This window comes from Chelonoidis abingdonii, chromosome 14 (assembly GCF_003597395.2).
Source record: "Chelonoidis abingdonii isolate Lonesome George chromosome 14, CheloAbing_2.0, whole genome shotgun sequence".
NCBI lineage: Eukaryota > Metazoa > Chordata > Testudines > Testudinidae > Chelonoidis > Chelonoidis abingdonii.
In genome coordinates this window covers 37,768,857-37,791,768 of record NC_133782.1, presented here as the reverse complement: position 1 = coordinate 37,791,768, position 22,912 = coordinate 37,768,857, and the positions used below count along the sequence as shown (strand labels likewise).

The following is a 22,912-nucleotide window of genomic DNA, read 5'->3' as shown; positions in this document are numbered from 1 at the left end:
TTGGAGGGGTCCCCCAAGGAAAGGTTTGGGGAACCCGAGGGGGCCGAAACCCTGGAAAACTTCGGCTGGTGGCAGCGAGATAAGATCCAAGCTGGGTATAAGCTTGGGGAGGTTCACAGTAAGCACCCAGATTTTGTACGCTAAAGTCCAGATTTGGGACAGACGTTTACCACAGGTATCCACCAGTCTAAGACAGAAGGGCTGTGGGTGGGTTTGATGGCTCCTGAAATCCAGGGGAGTTTGTCACAAGTCCTAGAGGCAAAGACACATGGACATCATGTGCATCATGCTCAGCAGTGATGTTAACTTGCTGGTTCCATTCGAGCTTCTCCTCTCTCTGCAGCTCAAATCTTCTTCTGGGTCCGTGAGCTGGTGGTAGGTGGCTCCTTCTTCCTCATTAGTGGTCTCATCTTCCTCGTCTCCCACTGCTGCTTCTAGAGCTCGGTAAACAGCCCTTCATGCTGTATCTCTGAATCTCCCAGCAAAGTGACCCATGTGGGCCGTAAACTCTCCCTACCATTCTCAGCCAGGAAGGGTTGGTTAGTCCTGGGGAAATTTTGACCGGTGTGAAATCAACACAAGCTGATCTGGAGCTAGCATCATTGGCCTGCTGGGATAGAATTGAATCTATGATGGGATTTGAAAGCTGTTCAAACAGGCCCAAACTCAACACTGCACAGGGGTCTCCCTGCCGGTGCTGAGATGCAGCCACCTCTAGGGTGGGCCATGACAGATGTGCGAGAGCCACAGGGCAACAGTGCATAAGGAACAAAAGAGGGAGAAGGCCAACTGCAATTGGGGCTTTAGGGGACATTTTCGGGAATCAGCTGGTCACAGACGTGCCAGGGGAACAATAAAGAAAGTGAGTGACAAGGCAACCAGATTTCCATCTGAAACCACAATACAGCTCCTGTAGCACAGTGGAATCACAACTGAGTCTGAGTGGAGACCACCACCCGCTTAGCCCCACGCCAAACTCCCTGCAGCACAGCACCCCCTAGTGTCGCACTAGGGTCTGTGCTGACTCTGTGGGAAGAGCGCCCCCTACCACATTCCCTACAGCACAGTGCCCCTTAATGTGCACTGCACCCGTGTAGCTAGGGATCTGAAATGTCCAGAAATGTTGAATGCGTGTAAAAGCAAAAATTTGGGGGAAAACTGAAATATCCGCAGAAGTCACTTGCTTATCAAAACTAACTTTATTGACTTCTTTAAGAATGAGCAATGTATTATGTATCATTATTTAGCAATCAATATACCACTCTGTACTCTTTTATGAAATAAATAAAGATTAGATTCAAATAATACTAGCAAATATGCCTAGAATATCTGTGTGATATCTACATGCCTCAGAAATAGCATGTAGATATCACGCACATACCAAAGAAACTCGTGTTTCTTGAGAAACATTTTGGAGGCTTATTTGTTATTATTAGAAAGCATTTGGAAGGACTGAAGAGCAGCAGTTAGGGACAAAAGGGCTGAAGGCAGAAAGGATCCCAAGAGGCTGCTGGGGAAGGCCGGCTAACTACAGTAGCAGCAGAGGGGTCTATGAATGCTCCAGCAACCCACCGAAATGCAGCCGTGTCAGCGGTGGGGCACAGCTCAAGCCCTGGCGTGATTTCACCTCTCATCATGGGGCCCTCCAGCCGGGTCATTTTAAAGACTCTCCCCTGTGGGGATAAACTCCGATAAACATAATTCTCCATCTCTCCCCAGGCTCTCCCTGCCCCCGCAGCCCCATCAGACCACCCCAGGCTCATCCAGCTCTTGCAGAGACCAACGCTTCCTAGGACTTTCCCTCTGGAGACCCTCCTCCAACCTCAGCGGCGCTTCTTCTCCTTGTGTCTAGGAATCCCGGCCCCCACTCTCCAGGGCTGGTAGGAGAATGAAAACTCTGCTGCTCTTTCCCCACCTCCAACTCGGCCGGGCCCACCCTCCTGCTTCTGTTCCCCCTCTCAGTGCCAGTGCGCAGTCAATACCCAACACACGGGGTCAGAGATTGGGAACTGGAAACCATCCCCAGCCCCGTCAGTCCCCATCTGTGCTGAGCTCCCTGCGCTGCTGCAGCATCTCCAAATGTTAGATGAAAACACACCCCAAGGTCACAGCAGGACCAGAGGGCTGGTTTCCGACTCTTCGCTATGAATGAGCGAGATCCCCAGTGGGTGTCAATGGGCCGTAGCTCCATTGAGTGAATGGGGCCAGATCCCAGCTGGGGTCAATGGGCCATAGCTCCATTGAGTGAATGGGGCCAGATCCCAGCTGGGGTCAATGGACCACAGCTCCATTGAGTGAATGGGGCCAGACCCCAGCTGGGGTCAATGGGCCATAGTTCCACTGAGTGAATGGGGCCAGATCCCAGCTGGGGTCAAGGGGCTGTAGCTCCATTGAGTAAATGGGGCCAGATCTCAGCTGGGGTCAATGGGCCGTAGCTGCATGGGAGTCACTAAGGCCAGATCCCAGTGGATGTGAGCCGGTGAAACTCATCTGAGGCTCCTTTGCACCAGCTGAATCCCTGGTTCACCGCTGGGGGTGTCAGTAACCTGGGGCTGCTGCTCCGCCCCCCACCCACTGTCAGCCCTGATAAATGGCCACCTCCCCTAGGCATGTGGCACTGGTTTCTCTATAGTCCCTGAGCTGAGCAGTGACTCTGCCTTCGTCATTAAATGCTGGTTCTGCAGAGATCCCGGAAGAAACGCAGTGGGTGGAAAACTCCCCCCTCCCTTCCCCACATCCGCCTCAGCTTCCTCGTTTCTCTTTCGCTTTGATGCTTTCTAGTTATGCTAGGCAGCTCTGAAGGTCATCTGATGGGTTCCCCTCCCCTCTTACACTTCATTCCCCCAGATGGAGAATGTGGGGTGAATACCCTGATGGGAATGAGGGTCTTGGGGTTGAACTATTTGCATCAACACCCCTGCCCCATTCAATCCTCTCTCTGTACTCCACTTCCCCAGGTGGGGAGAATGTAGGGCAGTGAGAACCCAGCCCCACAGCTCCCTAGGGTGAGCGTGTTAGTGGTTGAGACACCAACACCCCTCGGGAACTAGGGGAAAGTCCAGCATGGACCAGAGGCTGCTCATTCCTTGGTGGTATCCAAACCCAGCTGTCCCTGGCCCCTCTCCCATCCAGGTGAGGTGGGTGTAGAGCTCAGCCACTGGGAGAGGACCAGCCATGCTGTGCTGGGCCCAGCAGGTACTGGAAAGGGGATGCTGTTCCCACAAGTTTACTGAGAGCCCCCCCACAGTATATCTGCTGTGGGTTATTTCACAGTCATGGGGCAGGAGGCAGGAAGGTGGGGCTGGGTTGAAGCCCTATGTCGGTGCCTCCTTCCCCCATCTGCTATTCCCCTCACTCCCTAGGGGTTTCACTGCTTTCTCTATTCCAGACTCCCTGCTGACCCCCATGCACTATCTGTGCCCCCCCACCCCACCCCCCACACATACCATGTATCAGCTCGGCTCCCAGGCTTGTCCGAGGGATGAAATCCAGGTTTTACCAGCACTTGGGTAAAATCCCCAATCCCAGTAACTGGGACGAGGAGGAAACCAAGACAGAGCCGGGGCCCTACTCCTGTGACTACGCAATACACCAGGCTCCAGGAGAGGCCATATCGATGCTGAGCGATCCTCTCTCAATAGCAGTGCTGCTCTTTGCTTTGAGCTCCGGGGCCAACCTACCTGATTTCCTATGTAAGCAGAGTCAGGATGAGCCTTACCCTGACATCTAGTGGTGAATTATGGGGAGTGTAGAAAGGAATTTTAGGTATTTGCATTGGCACACCTACCCCACCTAGCATAGCCCACGGCAGCCTGGGATGGTTATTTTGACAGCTCTGGGATCCCCAATTTCTTTATTCCTCCTGCCCTAGTAATAAAATGTTGTCATCCTGATTATGTGAATGAGGAACTACGAGACTGCTTTATGACAGAGATGTCTCAATATAAATTAAGGAACACTTGCTAGACAAGGGACATGGGTTCCAACTCCCAGTGAATGGAGAGAGGTTGGGGATTGGTGTGTGTACCTAATGGTATGAGTGCCTTTTGAGGGCCTGGAACACCAATTGCACATCCTCCTCTCCACTGTTAAAGAGTAGAGCTAATTTTGATTCCATTAGGAGTCCATCTAGAGGCTACGGAGCTGAATTCATGTTGGGCCAATGGTGCACCAGCACTGGGGCTCCCCTACTATGAGCTGAAATCACTAAAAGAGCTGAGCTGAGATCACTGAGTGCTGTGTTAACTAGTGGGGGAGCCTGAAGACCTATTGCTAAGCGGAGCAGTTTGCAGCATGTTGGAGCAGCCCATGGAACAATGAGCAGAGTTGAGCGGTTTGCAGGGATGGCTGGAGTGGCTCACGGGTGGGCTGGAGGAGCGGCACAGCTGGTGTAGTGGAGCTGGTCATGGTGAAGGCTGCAGCAGAACTCCACAGAGAGGCGGAGCAGTTGGCCCTGGCCCACGTAAGGTGCCCCTTAACACCCTGTGTGGGTCCCCCCCGCCCATTTCCACCCAGACTAGGGGGATAAAACTCTGCAGATAAACTTTTGAACTCTGGGGTGGCACTGACCAGAGACTTTCGGGTTGTTGGACTTTGGGGTGATTGGACTTAAGACCTAAAGGGGGAAAGGACATTGCCAAACGTACTTGGAGGTGGGTTTTTTGCTTATGGTTTGCGTTATGATCCTGTTTGTGGTGTTTCTCCTATGTGATGCCGCATTGTTTCCCTCCCTTATTAAAAGGATTTTTATCTTCCCCTCCCTCCCTCCCTTCCTTTCCCAGCTACATAAACCAGCCCTGATGTAGGGCCCCTTTCCCTCCCGCCCCTGAAAACTCCTAATGAGAAAGATTTATGACAACAGAGTGTTGCAAAGAAACTTATCTTCAAAGTAAAAGTGACGGGTAATGCTATGAGTAATAGAAAGAGGTGGGTTTACTAACAGTGGGTGTTCTTATTACTTAATCAGGGTTTTGGGGGTGTTGTAACGGATGTAGGGGTTTACATACTAACTTAGACCAAAAAAATGTGCTGTAACTAATTCAGGGCTTACTCGGCAATTGGGTCCAGGGGAACAAGTATCGCAATAAAGAACCTTGTTCTCAAATCCGTCTTTGGGTCAACCTGCTCCTTCTTCTAGCACAGGGGAAGGCAACCTATGGCACGGGTGCCGAAGGCGGCACAGGAGCTGATTTTCAGTGGCACCCACACAAGAATAGTTTAGTTATATACTATAGACTTATAGAAAGAGACCGTCTAAAAACATTAAAATATATGACTGGCACGCAAAACCTTAAATTAGAGTGAATAAATGAAAACTCGGCACGGCACTTCTGAAAGGTTGCTGACCCCTGTTCTAGCATTTTCTAGACACCTCAGCGGCCCCCAACCTCTCCCTGAGTCCCCCACACCAGCTGTTCCTCACCTAGGAGTCTGTTCGGCTCACATGTTCAGCTCCCCCATGGAGATGAGGCAGTTATAAGATTTCATTTCTACAAATATAGGGGAAGCCACATCTCACCTGATGTTGGGGAGGGATAGCTCAGCGGGGGGGACAGATAGCTCAGTGGTTTGAGCATTGGCTTGCTAAACCCAGGGTTGTGAGTTCAATCCTTATGGGGCCATTTAGGGAACTGGGGTAAAAATCTGTCTGGGGATTGGTCCTGCTTTGAGCAGGGGGTGGGACTAGATGACCTCCTGAGGTCCCTTCCAACTCTAATATTCTATGACTTATCCAACTTCTGGGCCACAGACTTTAAATCAGGGGTCCCCATGTCCATGGAGGCATCTAAGTGCACTGGCACACGAGCATCTGCTGACATGCTGCCGAAATTCAGCAGCATTTCGGTGGCAACACCTCTGGATGAGACCTAAATTTGGCCGTGACCAACAAGCAGTGTCATCCAGAGGCATCGCCGTCGAAATGCCGCCAAATTTTGGCAGCATTTCAGATGATGCTTCTCCGCCGCCATGGTCCTTCATCTGGCCCTGGCTCTCTGGTGCCTCCGAAGGTGGCTCCTTCATGTTGAGCTGCTGCAGCAGTCCAAGCCTGGCAAAGCTAGTGAGTGAATTTGGTGCGGGGGCCTCCGGGATGGGGTGGGAAGGGCTCACGGGGGGGGCTGTGCACCCTCCAGGGGAGCTCAGGGGGTGGAGAGTGGGGAACCTGGTCTGAGGAGCAGCCCCTGGGCACGGCTGGCCCCTGGGGTCTATCCTTGGGATTTGCCCCTCAGTGAACTGATGTGCAAGGGTGGGGGAGACGCAAGGTGGAAGTTTCTCCTAATGAACTTAAAAACCTTTAAGGAAGGACATTCCACCACCTCCCTAGGTAATCCATTCCAGAGCTTCACCACCTTCCAAGTGAAAAAGTTTTTTTTAATATCCAGCCCCAGCATACCCTCTCTGTCCATCCAGGGCAGAGGGTGAGGGCATGTCGAGCGTGGGAAGGTCCTTCATCAACCTGGGGAACCCCAAGATCACCACACTCTGCATCCTGGGGGAAGTGGGGTACAAAAATGGGGGGAGGGTTATTAATGCAAATGGTTCAACCCCAAGACCCCCATTCCCATCAGGTTATTCACCTCATTTTCTCCATTCAGGGGGTAGAGGCAGAGGAGCGGGGAGAACCCATCAGCTGACCAGCAGACCTGCCTAGCAGTAGCTAGAAGGCATTCAAGAGAAATGAAGAAGCTCAGCTGAATGTGGTAAAGGGAGGGGAGAGTTTTCCCACCCACCACATTTCCTTGAGGGTCTCTGCAGAACCTGCTTTTACTGTCCCACTGGATGGTGCTGGTCTGTGCCCCTGGCCCTGAGTCCTGTGTGGGAGCCCAGAGCTGGGGCAGAGAGAGCTCTTCACTTCACACAGCCCCACCCCGATGGGCCCCTGGCCAGGGGGACTCAGTGTAATGGGGAGGTGAGTGCTCAGTCTCCATGGCCAGTCGAGCCCTCACTCTCTCAGCTGAGGCTGCCAATGAGGGGCTGGATAATGCCCATAGGGACGGGGGCATCTTCTCTCCCATAGCTTGAGCTCAGACCCGCCCACAGACATGGCTTTGGACTGAAGCTGCTGCTTCTGGGGCAGGTTCCATGGTAGACGCCTGCGAATGAGGCAGCCTGACCCACCCAGGGGATGACAGGGGGGCACTTGGGGATCCCCACTTCCTTGCAATTTCAAACATCACACTGTGAGAGGAGGGGGATCCCCACCCCCACTCCCAAGACCAATGCATCCCTACTGCAAGCATCTCAGCAAGGACAGGAGATGTCGTTACCTTCAGGGGACACCAGCCTGGGGAGAATCTGGTGAGAGGCTGGAAGAGAAGAGAAGAGAGGCTGAGAGCTCTGGGGAGGGGATGGGGAATGTGGGGCAGGGTGTGGGAGAAGTCTCTGAACAGACACCCAGAGGGTTGGGGGCTGAGGGAGGTCACTTACCCAGCAGAGGCAGAAGGAGAGGTAGCGCCATGCTGAGCCGGTCGCTCTGAGGTGGGAGCTGGGTCCTCAGTTCAGCCACCAGCTCCGTCTGGACCCAGGGAGGGGAATAGGCCCCTCCCCTCTGTTGGAGGCAGAGGAAGCCACAGCCTCAGTCATCACTCAGCTGGGCGGCTGGACAGGCAGCACCATCTCAGGCAAGCAGGGGCTGAGGGCAGCTGACCACTAACTTACCTTCCCTTAAGACATGAAGAGAAACAAGCACCTTGTACTTCGGAAGAAGGTCCGGACTGGGACACAGTCAGCCAGGCTGGAGCGAGCGCAATCGCAGACCGAAACCATCTCGAACACAGACTGGGCCTTGCTACAGCGAGTACTCGCCTCTCAGCTGCAAGTTTTCACTTCGATTGACTTGTAACCGTCTCTGTCTTGGACTCTTCTCTTGGCATTACTGAGCCCATGGCCCTGTTGTTACTGAACTTGGGTTATTTCAATCGAAACCAACCCAGGGCTGGGTTGAAATTCAAGTCACTGGTAACTCCAGTTAACGTGGCCAGCAGCTGCGGACTGTCTCTTTAGAGGATCAAGCTGTTCTTATTATTTCTCTGGATGCTCCCGGAGAGGGCTGGACATTTCCAGGCAGAGGGTTCAGGGGAAATTTGGGCTGGGTGGCTGTTGGGTCCCTTAGCTAGTAATGACCAAGGCTGGCGGAGCCCAGAGTGTGGCAGGGGTTTACCAAGTAGGTTGCTGCAGTTGGAGTTGGCTCTTGATCACACAAACACTCAGTACACAGCAGGGCCGGCTCCAGCTTTTTTGCTGCCCCAAGTGGCGAAGTCAAAAAGAAAAAGATAAAGTCACAATCAGCGGCACTTTGGCAGCAGCTCTACCGTGCCGCTTCATTCTTTGGCGGCAATTCCCTGTGCTGTGCTGAGAGTTGCTAGGCCTGAGGGCCCGGAGAGTTTCCTGTGCTGGTTTCAGACATTCAATAAACCCTTCAGCTTTATGCCAGCTGAGAGTCACTCCAGTCAAGAGATCAGGGGACATTGCTCCCTCTGGGTGTGGAGGCCACAGGGGGCCAGAGTGAGTGGAGACCCTGACGGGGCCCAGGCGAGCGACAGGCGTGCTGAAGGCTCAGAGAGTTGCAGTTCCAGGAGGCAGAGGGGCCTACAGCTTAACCCCTGAGAGAGAGTGGACCCTCAAGAAGGGCTGTGGCTCTGAAGGGGGTTCCCCCCAGGGACCGTGCGGAGCCAAGAGAGCACGAGTCCTGTGAGTCCATGATAGACGCACAGAACCCTTAAATGTTAGTTTAAAACACACCCCAAGGCCACAGAAGGACCAGGGGGCTGGTTTCCGAGTCTTTGCTATGAATGAGCGAGATCCCCAGTGGGTGTCAATGGGCCATAGCTCCATTGTGTGAATGGGACCAGATCCCAAGTGGGGTCAATGGACTGTAGCCCCACCGGAGTCAGTGAGGCCACATCCCAGCTGGGGTCAGTGGGACATAGCTCCACCAGAGTCAGCGAGGCCAGATCCCAGCTGGAGTCAGTGGGAGGTAGCGCCACCAGAGTCAGCGAGGCCACATCCCAGCTGGGGTCAGTGGGACGTAGCTCCACCAGAGTCAGCGAGGCCACATCCCAGCTGAGGTCAATGGGACGTAGCTCCACTGGACTCAAAGGGGAAGATCCCCACCTGGGGTAAACCAGTTTAACTCAGTTTAGGTTCCTTTAGCCCCACTGAGTCCCTAGTCCACCCCTGGAGGTGTCAGTTACCTGGGGCTCTTGCTCCACCCCTCCCCGCCAGCGTCAGCCGTGGGAAAGGCCAGGTCCCCTCCGCCACATGAGGAACCGGTGTCTCTCCAGTCCCTGAGCTGAGCGGTGACCGCGCCTGAGGCTGTGACTTCCTCTGCCTCCCTCAGAGGGGAGGGGCCTGTTCCTCTCCCTGCGTCCAGACAGGGCCAGTGGCTGAGCTAGGAACCCAGCTTCCAGCCCCGAGCGACCAGCTCAGCATGGTGCTAACCCTCCTACTGCCTCTGCTGGGTAAGTCACCTCCACCGGTCCACATCCCTCCCTCTGTCAGTCTGCCTGGTGATCCTCCCACCCACATCCCTCCATCCTTCTGCTCCCTTCATCCTCTCCGCAGAGCTCTCACCCCTGCTCTTCTCTTCCCTTCTCTTCCAGCCTCTCTCCAGATGCTCCCCAGGCCGGTGTCCCCTCAAGGTAACAACGTCTCCTGTCCTTGCTGAGATGCTCACGGTGGGGGTGGGCTCTTGGACAATGGGGGTAGTGGGACGGAGCCCCCTCCTCTCACACTGTGATGTTGGTATTCTAAAGAAGGGGGGATCCCCGGGTGCCCTCATGTCATCCACTGAGTGGGTCAGGCTGCCCCAGTCACAGGTGTCTTCTGTGGAACCTGCAGCAGCAGCTCCACTTCAGAGCCACGCCCGTGGGGTTGGAGAGCGACCTCAGCTGATGGCTGTTTGGGGGGTCCATGTGGTGGGTCCCAGCCCAGGCCATAGGCAAGAAGATGCCCCCGTCCCCATGGACACTACCCAGCCCCTCATTGGCAGCCTCTGCAGAGAGAGTGAGGGCTGCATGGGCCATGGAGACTGAGCACCCACCTCCCCATTATACTGAGTCCCCCACAGGCAGGGGCCCATTGGGATGGGGCTGTGTGGAGTGGGGAGCTCTCTGTTCCCCAATTCTGGGTTCCCACACAGGGCTCAGGCTCAGGGGGCAGAGACCCAGCCCTGCCCAGCAGGACATTAACAGCAGGGTCTGCAGAGACCTCCAAGGAAATGCAGTGGGTAGAAAAACTCCCCCCTCCCTTCCCCGCATCTGCCTGAGCTTCCTTATTTCTCTTTCTCTTTGAAACCTTCTAGCTACAGCTAGGCAGCTCTCATGGCCGGCTGATGGGTTCTTCCCCCTATTCTTCCCCTCCCCCCTGACAGAGAACTTGGGGTGAATACCCTGATGCAGATGGGTGTCTCGGGCTTGAAATATTTGCATTAACAGCCATGCCCCCATTTGAACCCCCTTTCTCCAGGAGAGCAAGTGGGCTTCTTGAGGTGCCCCAGGTGGATTAAGGACCCTCCCATGCTCATCAGCCCCTCACCCGCTGCCCCAGGATGGACACAGAGGGGGTCCTGGTGCTCCCCAGGCACATGAAGGACCCTTACCCCCCAGCTCCGCTCCTCATGCCCATAATCCCTGGTGAGAAAGGCAGATTCTCTCTTTGGCTCCTTCCCTTTTCCCTGAATTGCTCCTTGCAACAGTCTAGTCCCACCCACCCTGTCATCTCCTCTGCGCACAGGAGGGAGAAGCAGCAGATCTGGGGTCAGTGGGACGTTATGGGGGGAGCAGGCTGCGGGGTGAGGGGGTGTTACGTTTCACAGATGGGGGAGCTGGAATCTTCCCAGCTGCACAAAGGGTGGGTCCATCTTATAGCGAGAGACTCCAGGAGCCGGAGGTGTTTAGTGTCACAAAGAGAAGCTTACGAGGAAGTTGATCACAGTGTAGAAGTTCCTACACAGGAACAGAAACTGGGCAATCAACAGATAAAAATCTAACACGACCCAGTGCCTGGAAGCTGGAGCTAGACAAATACAGGCTGGAAATAAGGCACAGATATTAACAGTGAGGGGAATTCACCACTGGGACAGTTCCCCAGGGGTCGTGGTGGATTCTCCACCGCTGGCAACTTCTTAATCAAGCCTGAGGGCTTGGCTACACTTGCAAGTTAGAGCACAATAAAGCAGCCCTGGGTTCCCTAACTTCCAATGTGTCTACACTGGCAGGGCACATAGAGGGCCTGGACTCTGCAGCTGGAGCTCTCCTAGTAATCCACCTCTAGGAGAAACACAAAGCTTGCCAAGCCTTGACTGAAATACCCACGAGTCAGATTGAACCAGGTGTTGCATTACTGAGCTGTGATTGGCCTCTGGAAATGTCCCATAATCCTCTGAAGTCAAGTGGCCACTCTTCTCATTGTTTGAAAGCTCTGTTTTTGACAGCCCACATGCTTATCTACTCCAGGACAAAGCAACCATGAGTGTGGAATGCTGCTGTTGTGAGTGTGTGTGATGGGGGTGGGGAGGGAGTCTGCTGCTGTCTGAACTTACAAGACAGCATGCTGACACACTCTCAGCCCCCGAAACACACTGTCTGTCCCCCCACATACACACAACACACTCCCTGTCACACTCCACCCCCACCCCACCACCATTTGAGAAGCACGTTGCAGCCACTTGCACACTGGGCTAGCTACCACAATACACTCCTATTTGTGGCATTGCAAGAGCTACTAATGTGGCCACACCAGCGCGCTTGCGGCTGACAGTGTGAACACACGTCAGCACTTTCCCTGCTGCGGTCTCCGAAGGTTGGTTTAATGCTCAGTGCTCTACATCTGCAAGTGTAACCACGCCCGAAATGTTTCTCTCAGAGATCTGCTCTAGGTCACAGAGGAATCATTTCAGGGAAGTCCTAGGACATGGGTGACACAGGGCGTCAGACTCCATGATCACAATGGTCTATTCTGGTCTTGGGATCTATGGAAAGATCTCAGAGAGAGAGAGAGATGGGCCATGGTTTATTTGCCGTGGTGTATTTCCCAGGGTGAGTCCCGGGCAGTGAGGTGAGGCTGGTCTGTGAGCATATCTGTCCAGGCCCATCTCTTCCCCCTTCTCCCTTCTCCTCATTCCATCATGGCCTCTCCCTTTCCACTGACCCCTCTGGCTCTGTTCCAGCTCATCCTCTGGCCTTCACCCTTTCTCCAGACCACGGGTACACAGTGTATCTCCCGGGGGAACGTGCTACCCTCACGTGCTTGGTTCCTCAGCGTGAGCAGGTTTCGGGAGACAGATTCTTCTATCAAAAAGGGCAGCAGGATCCCAGTGTGGTCCTCAGCACTAATGCAGGAACCTGGCTGGAGCTTTGTTCTCCAGCTCGTCAATGCTGGTTGCCTTCCTGCAGAGGGTGGGACATCCAAGGTCATTAGCTGCTAGGCACCAAATGTCCAGGCAGGTGGAGTGATCATTGTCTTCTCGAGCTCTCCATGGGAATGGGGCCCCAAGACCCAGGCCGCTAGGCATTACTCACACCCGGATCTCTGCGCCTCTGCAAAGACTAAACAACATTTCCCTTCTACCTAGTTAGCCCTCACACGTAGGGGAAACTGAGACATGCACAGTAACAGAGGAAATTTAGGGAAAATCCCCATAATGGTCACACATCCAACACTTCTGTTTCACTCCTCTCTGTCAGGGCACTTTCTGCGTCTCACATTCCGTGGTGGCAGAGGTGTCCCACCTGATCAACAAAAAATGACATGCTACAGGACTGACAACACTGGGTGCCAGTGGGCACTGCTGTGGGGAGGCTCACAGTGCTAGGACACAGCTGGGCACGTCAGGCCACCCACTGTAAATCTTCAGCCCTGCGCTGCCTGGATTCCTCGGTCATGGTTTCTATCAAGAGGATTGGTTTCTATCATGTTACAACAATCCCTGCTGGCGCCTATATGCCAGGACCCCTATTGCCATGTGTATTGAAGGGGAACGTGCTCCACTGAGGTGCTCAGCACTTGCAGCAAAAAACAATAGATACAAAGTTCCTCTATCAATCAGGGATTTGGTCTCTGAAGAGGTGCCTGTCCAGTGAATGGCCGGCTGATGCTCATAGCTGAGACAGAGACCACCCGTCCCGTACCCTCTGTGTCACTGGCAATCCAGTCCAGCCAGTGGATCCCACACAGAGGATCTCTCTCCTGCTGGTAACTGAACACAGTGCAGGTTGGATTCAGGAGGTACAGGGGTGCAGGAGTTTCCCACAGAGAAATCTCAATACCCTGTAATTTCTGAGATGAATTGACCTAAAGTCCAGGTCTCAGAGATCCTGCGGTGTGACTCATCTTCTGTATCTAACACGACCCCTGTTTTCCAGACCCTCTGTGGCCCCAACCCCCCTGAGTCCTGATCTCCTGGCTGTGATGAACTGGGAATGTTCTTAATTTTGCTCTGAATACTGTGTTGGTGCCTCAGTGTCCCCTATGCAGTTCTTAATATCTAGGTGTGGAATAAGGTGTGAGATTGCTGCAGAGCAAAGGGCCAGTGCACTAAATGCCTGGCACTTGTCTCCTAGCAACTGATGGCCTGGCCCCTCCTCTGCAAAAGTGCCAGCCGAAGTGTTGGAGACAAAGAGATCAGGTGACCTCCTGGCCCGGAAAGAGCTGAGAGAGGAGGAGGGGCTGAGGGTTGAGTCTGGAGCTGCTGGGACAAGGAATGAGTGCAGATGTGGATCTGGCTCACTGCCCCCAGAATGGACCCGGCCGAGGGGTCCGGTTCGCTGTATCTACAAGCTCGTTTTAGACCTGTTCCTCTAATCGAAAAACCTCTGTTTTACTGGCTGCTGAAGTCACATCTGACTGCAAATTGGATGCAGGACCATGTGGCTTCCCCAGACCCTGCTGGGCGGGCTCGCTGTGGGAAGCGCACGGAGGCAAGGGATCTGAATGCTCCAAGAGAGAACCGAGTGAAGACGTGTGAGCTTCTTGCCCTGAACAAGTCTGCTCCAAGGGAGAGGAGGCTCCCCAAAGTCCTGCCTGGCTTGGTGGGGAGCAGTTCCAGAGCATCGCCCAGTGACACCGGGTCCCTCTCCAGAGAGCTTGTTCCCCTCACACGCTGGCTGCCCCTGGGGTGACTAACTTGCAGGATTCCAATGTGATGAGCTCTGCAGCTCCTGTTACCCCTTTTAGTGCCCGTGCGGGGTCAAAACCCAACACACGGGGTCAGGGTTTGAGGACTGGAAACCCTCCCCAGCCCCGTCAGCCCCTGTCTGTGCAAACACTCCCTGTGCCAGAGCAGAACCTCCAAACCTCCAAACATTAGTTTAAAACACCCCAAGGGCTGAACTAGGGGACTGGTATCAGAGACTTCACCGTGAATGAGCTAGATCCCAGCTGGTGAGAATCACCAGCCCCCCCTCAAAGAGACCATGAGAACAGCGAGACCAACTTCAAGGTATCTCCATTATAGTCAAGGGGGCCACCTCCTCAGCTGGTGTCAATAGGCCATAGATCCATTCAGTCAATGGGACAGACCCCAGGTGGCCACATGTATGATGATCCACAGCAGTACCCAGGGCTGTGAGGCACGAAGCTACGACCTGCCCTTAGCTTGAGGAAGCCTGGTCTGTGCCTGCTGGGGGCAGCTCCCCGACAACCCCGGCCTCAGCCACACAAGCCCTCCCCTCCCAGCCCCTGCAGACTGAGCTGCCCCCCCGACAGTGAGATCTCTGCTGCTGGCTGTTTGCATGGCCTAGCGAGGACGTGGTTACTGGGCACTGAGCTCTTTCCCTCTTGTGATCTTTCCTGGCTTTTCCTCTGCTTCTGAGTAACCAGCCTCCCAAGTAGGAACCGTCTCCTCCCCCAACCCCCTTGTCTTTTCCAGACCCCCTCCCGGCTCCCCAGCTCACTGTGTCCCCAAAGATGCCTTTCTATGTAACCGGAGAAGCTGTGACCTTGACATGCTCAGCTACAGGGGCGCCCACCTTGTCCGGGGTTCGGTTCTTCAGAGATGATCGGGAAATTAAACTGGAGGAACTCCCCTCACCCCAGTACAGTTACACCAGTTCGATTCAACTGTCGGGGGTGCTTACAGCACAAGCTGGAGTTTACACCTGTGAATCCTGGAAGAGAGAGTCTGACAGAGAAATCACATCGAAGAGGAGCCGACCGATCTCCATAGCAGTGACAGGTGAGTCCCCCATCTCCTGCTGTTTATTGGCCCCATGGTGGGGTATTTCTGCTCCACGCATGGGGTGAGACACAGCCCGGTCACTCAGCTCTGGGCTGGGTACCTCCCCCAAGATCCTGTTCCCCTCACAGGCTGGGCTGCCCCTGGGGTCACAATGAAACGCCTGTTCCCCCCATTGTTCTCTGGTCAGGTGTCAGCTAGGCTAGGGGGCTCATCTGGGGTAGCTTCCCTCATAACCCTGAATGTCACAGGGCCAGGGGATTCTGGGTCATGAATCTGCTCGTACTGGATGCCTGTCCGACCGGGTGATCCCAGCTGGGAAGAACCAGCCCCTCTCCACCAGCCTGGGGGAGGCAGCGCTGGTCTGGGACATCGAGGTGGTTTGTGTGTGGCAGGAACTTTGTTCATCTATCTCCTGGTCTGTCTCACTTTGTGGAGGTTCCCCCTTCGATCTCCATTCCAGATCCTCCAACACCCCACGCTCTCTCTTGGCTCCCTGCACCCATCTCTATACCGAGGGGAGTCAGTCACTCTCAAGTGCTCAGCTCCCAGGAGTGAGAGGGTGACAGGATACAGGGTCCTCAATCACAGAGCGGAGCAGATCCCAAAGGAGTCTTCAGCCAGGGCCACCTCAGTGATCAGCTCGACTTACTCAGTAGAGAGCGTGTGTGACGCTCCCTGGGGGATACCCAGGGCCTGAGGCATGTTCTGCCACCTTGACCTTAGCATGAGGAAGCCTGGTCTGTGCTTGCTGGAGCAGCTCCCCGACACCCCGGCCTCAGCCACACAGGCCCCTGCAGGCTGAGCTGGCCCTGGGCAGGGGCTGCCCCCCTCAGGTACCAGGAGGGGACTCGGGTCCCACTGGGTTCCCGGCAGTGAGATCTCTGCTGCTGACGGTTTGCATGGCCTGGTGAGGACGTCCTAGAGGGACAGGTCCTGGGCACTGAGCTCTTTCCCTTTTGATCTTTGCTGGCTTCTCCTCTGCTTCTGAGTAGCCTCCCAAGTACGAAGCGTCTCATCCCCCGACCCCTTGTCTGAAAGAATTAGCCCCTCCTCCACCAGCCTGGGGGAGGCAGCAATGGTCAGGGAGATTGGTGTGGTTTGTGTGTGTTAGGAACTTTGTTCACCCATCTCCTCGTCCTCCGGCTGCCAGGATTCCAAATTGACATGGTGGGGCATGGAGCATCTCAGCTGGGGCATCTGGGGTAGCTTCCCTCATACCCTGAATGTCACAGGGCCAGGGGATTCTGGGTCATGAATCTGCTCGTACTGGATATGCCTGTCCGACCGGGTGATCCCAGCTGGAGAACCAGCCCCTCTCCACCAGCCTGGGGAGGCAGCCTGGTCTGGGACATCGAGGTTTGTGTGTGGCAGGAACTTTGTTCATCTATCTCCTGGTCTGCGCACTTGTGGAGGTTCCCCTTCGATCTCCATTCCAGATCCTCCAACACCCCACGCTCTCTCTTGGCTCCCTGCACCCATCTCTATCCGAGGGGAGTCAGTCACTCTCAAGTGCTCAGCTCCCAGGAGGAGAGGGTGACAGGATACAGGGTCCTCAATCACAGAGCGGAGCAGACCCAAAGGAGTCTTCACCAGGCCACTCAGTGATCAGCTCGACTTACTCAGTAGAGAGCGTGTGTGACGCTCCCTGGGGATACCCAGCTGAGGCATGTCTGCCACTGACCTTAGCATGAGGAAGCCTGGTCTGCTTGTTGAGGCAGCTCCCCGACACCCCGCCTCAGCCACACAGGCCCCTGCAGGCTGAGCTGGCCCTGGCAGGGGCTCCCCCTCAGGTACAAGGAGGGGACTCGGCCCACTGGGTTCCCCGCAGTGAGATCTCTGCTGCTGACGGTTTGCATGGCCTGGTGAGGACGTGGTTCCTGGGCACATGCTCTCCTCTTTTGATCTTTGCTGGCTTCTCCTCTGCTTCTGAGTAGCCTCCCAAGTACGAAGCGTCTCATCCCCCGACCCCTTGTCTGGAAAGAATTAGCCCCTCCCACCAGCCGGGGGAGGCAGCAATGGTCAGAGATTGTGGTTTGTGTGTGTTAGAACTTTGTCACCATCTCCTCGTCCTCCTCCCTTTGTGCAGCTTCTCCCCTCGATCTCCATTCCAGGTCTCCACCACCCACGCTCCCTCTCGGCTCCCTGCACCCATCTCTATCTGAGGATCAGTAAAAGAGGCATTAACCCTTAACTGTCTGTTTATGACAGCATGGCTCAATTTGTAGCATCTACCCCTCACCTCCCAGCTCCTTCCAGCGATCTCTGCCGGGTGTCACCATCTTCTGTATCTAACGCTGACCTCAGTTTTCCAGACCCCTCAGTGGCCCGGTCCTGCCCCTTGAGCCATGATCTCCCCTGGTTCTCCTCACAGGCTGTGCTGCCCAGGATCACCAACTTGCAGGATTCGGATGGAACAAGCTCTCCAGCTCCTGTTACCCCTCTTAGTGCCAGTGTGGGGTCAATACCCATCACACGGGGTCAAGGTTTGGGGACTGGAAAAGCTCCTCATCCCCGTCACTCCCGTCTGTGCAAATGCTCCCTCTGATGCAGTAGAAACATTCATTTAAAACACACTCCAAGGGCCCAGTGGAGCCGGGCTAGTTGATGCTCCCCAGTGGGTGCCCGGGGTTCTGAGGAACCTCCCTACCACCTGCCCTTAGTGCAGGGAAGCCTGGTCTGTGCGTGCTGGGGGCAGCTCCCCGACAGCTCCGGCCTCAGCCACACAAGTCCTCCCCTCCCAGCCCCTGCAGGCTGAGCTGGCCCTGGGCAGGAGCTGCCCCCCCTGAGGTACCAAGGAGGGGACAATGGTCCCACTGGGATCCCCAGCAGTGAGATCTCTGCTGTTCAGTGTTTGCATGGCCTGGGGTCTGTGTCCAGGATCCCTCCCTCCTCTGCTCTTCACTGGCTCTTCCTCTGCTTCTGTGTCACCACCCACCCAAGTAGGAACCGTCTCCTCCCCCAACCCCCTTGTCTTTTCCAGACCCCGTCCCAGCTCCCAAGCTCACCATGTCCCCGCAGCAGCCTGTCTACATAACCGGAGAAGCTGTGACCCTGACGTGCTCAGCTACAGGGGCACCCATGGTGTCCGGGGTCCGGTTCCTCAGAGACGACCAGATAATCCACTCCAAGGAACTCCCTTCGCCCCAGTACAGTTACTCTCAGTCTTTTCAACTGCCAGAGGGGTCTGGATTGCTAGACAGAGTGTACAGCTGTGAATCCTGGAAGACAGTGTCTGGGCGAGCGATCCCATCGGAGAGGAGCCAACCCATCTCCATCACAGTGAGAGGTAAGACCCCCCCATCTCCTGCTGTTTGCTGGCCCTCTGATGGGATCTCTCTCCTCCATTCACAGGGTGAGACACTGCCCAGTCACTCCACTCAGGACAGGGCACCCACCGGGTCATTGTCACTCCCTGGATCTCTGGATCCTGTGGTGGGTTTTGGGGGGGCATTGGTGCTAATTCCTGAGATGAATGTAACCTGGTAACATCTGCCCCTCACCTTTCAGGCCTCCCAGAGATCCTGGCCGGCTGTGACATTCTTCAGTAACTAACCCTGGGAAGAACCAGCCCCTCTCCACCAACCTGGGGGAGGTGGCACTGGGCGGGGAGATCAGGATGGTTTGAGTGTGTTAGGGATTTTGTTCACCCATATCCTCGTCCCCCTCACTTTGTGGAGGTTCCCCCCCTCGATCTCCATTCAGGACCCTCCAGTACCCAAACACTCTGTCTTGGCTCCCTTCACCGCAACTCTATCCGAGGGGAGTCACTCACGTGCTCACCTCCCAGGAGTGAGAGGGTGATGGGATACAGGGTCCTGAATCAAACAGCCAAGCAGATCCCCAAAGGAGTCTTCAGCCCAGAGCACCTCAGTGATCAGCACGACTTACTCAGCAGAGAGCACGTGTGATGCTCCCCAGGGACACCCAGGGCTCTGGGGCATGTTCCTGCCACCTTTGAGAGGAAGCCTGGTCTGAGCTTCCTGAGGGCAGCTCCCTGACTGCCTGGTCTCAGCCGCACAAGCGCTCCCCTCCCAGCCCCTGCAGGCTGAGCTGGCCCTGGGCAGGAGCTGCCCCCCTCAGGTACCAAGGAGGGGACACTGGTCCCAATGGGTTTCCCAGAAGTGAGATCCTGCTGCTCATGTTTGCAGGTGGTCACAGGTCCCACCCCTCTGAACTTTAGGGTAAGATGGGGGACCTGCATGAACACTTCTAAGTCTTAATTACAGCTTTAGATCTGGTCTCGCTGCACTATCCAGATTTCTGAGTACCTGGAAAACTCTCTTTCCCCAAAAACCTTCCCTCCCTGGAGCCGTTGAGAGAATTTCCTCCCAGATTCCTGGTGATCCAAATCCAATTCCTTGGATCTAAAAACAGGGAAAAATCAATCAGGTTCTTAAAAAGAAGGCTTTTTTAAAGACAAGAAAGGTCAAAGAAGAAAAAAAACCTCTGGGAGACAGCATACCAGCTAATCATCAGACAATAGATGAACACACGATTCCCTGGGCAAAACTTATACACACAAGAATACCCAGTTTCATAATTCCCTAATTGCACCAAGACAAGTTACAAAAGAAAATAAACATAAACCTATTTATCCTTTCTAAAACTTAACTCCTGATAAGAGCTGTCCTTGATCTTTTCACTCCGGCTGAAATGAAACTGACTCTAAAAAAGGAAACTTCCCTCTTCCTTTTGAAACACCTTGTTCCCCACATGGTTCCTCTGGTCAGGTTCAGCTAGGCTAGGTGAACTTCTTAACCTTTCACAGGTAAAAGAGGCATAAACCTTAACTGTCTGTTTATGACACATGGCTCATTGTTACATCTCCCTCACTCCCGCTCTTCCAAGCGATCTCTGCCGGTGTCACCATCTTCTGTATCTAACGCTGACCTCAGTTTCCAGACCCCTCAGTGGCGGTCCTGCCCTTGAGCATGTGATCTCCCTCTGGGTTCCCCTCAACAGGCTGGCTGCCCAGGATCACCAACTGCAGGATTCGGATGGAACAAGCTCTCCAGCTCCTGTTACCCTCTTAGTGCCAGTGGGGGTCAATACCATCACACGGGTCATTTGGGGACGGAACCCCTCATCCCGTCACTCCCGTCTGTGCAAATGTGCCTCTGATGCAGTAGAAACATTATTTAAAAACCTCCAAGGGCCCAGTGGAAGCCGGGCTAGTTATGCTCCCCAGTGGGGTGCCCGGGGTCTGAGAGAACCTCCTACCACCGCCCTTAGTGCAGGGAACCTTCTGTGCCTGCTGGGGCAGCTCCCGACAGCTCCGCTCCAGCCCACAAGCCATCCCCTCCCAGCCCCTGCAGGCTGGTGGCCCTGGGCAGAGCTGCCCCCTGAGTACCAAGGAGGGGAGCAATGGTCCCACTGGGTTCCCCACAGTGGAGATCTTGCTGTTCAGTGTTGCATGGCCTGGGTCTGGGCTGTCCGTTAGGATCCCTCCCTCCTCTGCTCTTCACTGGCTCTCCTCTGCTTCTGTTCACACCACCCAAGTAGGAACCTCTCCTCCCCCACCCCCCTGTCTTTTCCAGACCCGCGTAGCTCCCAGCTCACCATGTCCCCCAGCAACTGTCTAATAACCGGAGAAGCTGTGACCCTGACGTGCTCAGCTAGCAGGGCACCAAGGTGTCCGGGTCGGTTCCTCAGAGACTCCAGATAATCACTCCAAAGGAACTCTCGCCCCGTACAGTTACTCTAGTCTTTTCAACTGCCAGAGGGGTCTGATTGCTAGAACAGAGTGTACAGCTGTGAATCCTGGAAGACAGTGTTCTGGCGCGAGCGATCCATCGGAGAGGAGCCAACCAATCTCCATACAGTGAAGCGTAGACCCCCCATCTCCTGCTGTTTGCTGGCCTCTGATGGGATCTTCTCTCCCCGCATGGGTGAGACACCGCCAGTCACTCATCACTGGACAGGGCACCCCCCCGCATGTCTTGTTCACTCCCTGGACCCTTGGTTCTCTGTGGGTTTGGCGGGGGAGGCTATAGGCTGCTTTGGGGTTTCAGGGAACTCCAGCCAGCCGTTAACATCTGAAAATTGGGGGCCACTCAATATCGGTGTCAGGCCTGATGTCAGCACACACCGTTGGAGGTGTGGGGGGCATGGGGCACCCACCAGCAGGGAGAACTCCTTAGCTGATCAGTAAGTTTGTTACTTGCAGGCACAGCAGTGGGTGGATTTTCAGACCTGTCATCCTCTGCTCACAAGTCATCTAAGTTTCTTGCCTCACGCCTGCCGCTTCATTCATAATTGTTATTAGAAGATGGGATCAATTTCTCGAAATCACTCCTACCCCCTACGCAGCAGTTTACCTTGAGCTCCACGGCCCATGTGTATCAAGGGGAAGGGCTGCCCGAGTGCTCAGGCCAGGGATGAAAGCACATTGGATACAAATCTTCTCTCAGAGCGGGATTTGATCTCTGAAGAGGTCCCCGTCCCAGTGGAGTGGACCGGCTGATGTTTCACAGCTGAGACAAGACACTCGTGCCCGTACGTCCTGCTGCTGCACTGGGCACACAGTCCAGCCACTGGTCCGGCACAGAGATGTCTGGCCCTCCCGCGTGGGCTAACGTGGGACCAGTGCAAGGGTTCTCGGCCAGTGCAGGTTCAAGGGTGCAGGGAGTTCCAGGGAAATTTCTCCATCCCCCTTAAATTCCTGAGATGAAATGTACCTGGTAACATCTGCCCCAGCTTCCCGGGCCCTTCCAGGATCCCAGCCGGGTGTTACCCTTCTTCCGTATCTAATCCTGGCCCCTGTTTCCTGCCTCACTGCAGCCCGTCCCTCTCCCTCAGCCCAGACCCACTCCCATACCGCCCAGTGAGCCGTTCCCCTAACATGCTGGGCTACCCCCTGGGGGAGAACAAAGCTGAGGATCCATTTGACACTCGCAGCAGGATGGAGCATCTCAACTGGGGCTTATCCCAGGGGCAGCATCAACTCATCCCTTGAGGTCAGAGCTCTGGTGGTCTGTGGTCAGGCACTCTGTGTACCAGGTACCCCATCAGCCCAGGCATCGACCTGGAAGAAACAGCCATCTCCAGTCAGCCTGGGTTCGGCAGCACTGGGCAGGAAGATTGGGGTGGTTTATGTCTGTGTGTTCAGGGACTTTTCTCATATATTCTCGCTCCCTCCTGTTCTGGGGGTCCCCCTCTCCTATCTCTATACTTAGACACCGCACGCTCCCACACTTCTAGCACTGCTTCACCCCATCTAAATATTTGAAGGGCTGGTCACGCTCAGGTGCATGGGTCTAAGGCGTGAGGAATCAATGGGGGATCATAAATTATGAACAAAGAGGGGGACGGATTGTCCACGGGGGTCTCCAGCCAGGACCCTGGCTGATCACTACAACTTACGCAGCAGACAGTGACACGTGCACCTCTGTGTACTGGGAGAGGGGAGCATGGACGTTAAGCTCCCATTTGAAAGGGGCCCTCCTGTCCTGGAGTCAGTGATGGTGAGACACCCATTTCCACTGCGGGTGGGAAACAATAGAGCTCACTGGGAGCGGCCCTCTCCAGACCTTCCCTAGCTACGCCAGGAACTGTGCTGCTGCAGCCCGCAGACCATGATCCGCAGTTCTCCCATGCCCGCCTCTCCCCAGCCAGAACTGCCCAGAGAGCCATTACGAAGCTGAGACTCTTCTCTCTCCCTCTGCAATGACCCTCTGCCCCAGATGCTCCTCTCCACAGAACAATCGTCTTCCCCTCCTCTCCTCTCCAGACCACCCT

The 22,912-nt window shown here is 55.0% G+C and overlaps 1 protein-coding gene across 1 annotated transcript in view; it reads left to right on the top strand.

The window, feature by feature from the left end:
* Window positions 1-22,912, top strand: part of LOC142047750 (Fc receptor-like protein 5) — a 194,054-nt gene that overhangs the window by 164,367 nt on the left and 6,775 nt on the right. Inside the window, exons 5-7 of the mRNA XM_075072410.1 lie at window positions 12,167-12,367; window positions 15,077-15,172; window positions 18,156-18,454. Of these exons, the coding sequence (XP_074928511.1) occupies window positions 12,167-12,367; window positions 15,077-15,172; window positions 18,156-18,454 (596 nt within the window). The remainder of the gene's footprint in view (window positions 1-12,166; window positions 12,368-15,076; window positions 15,173-18,155; window positions 18,455-22,912) is intronic.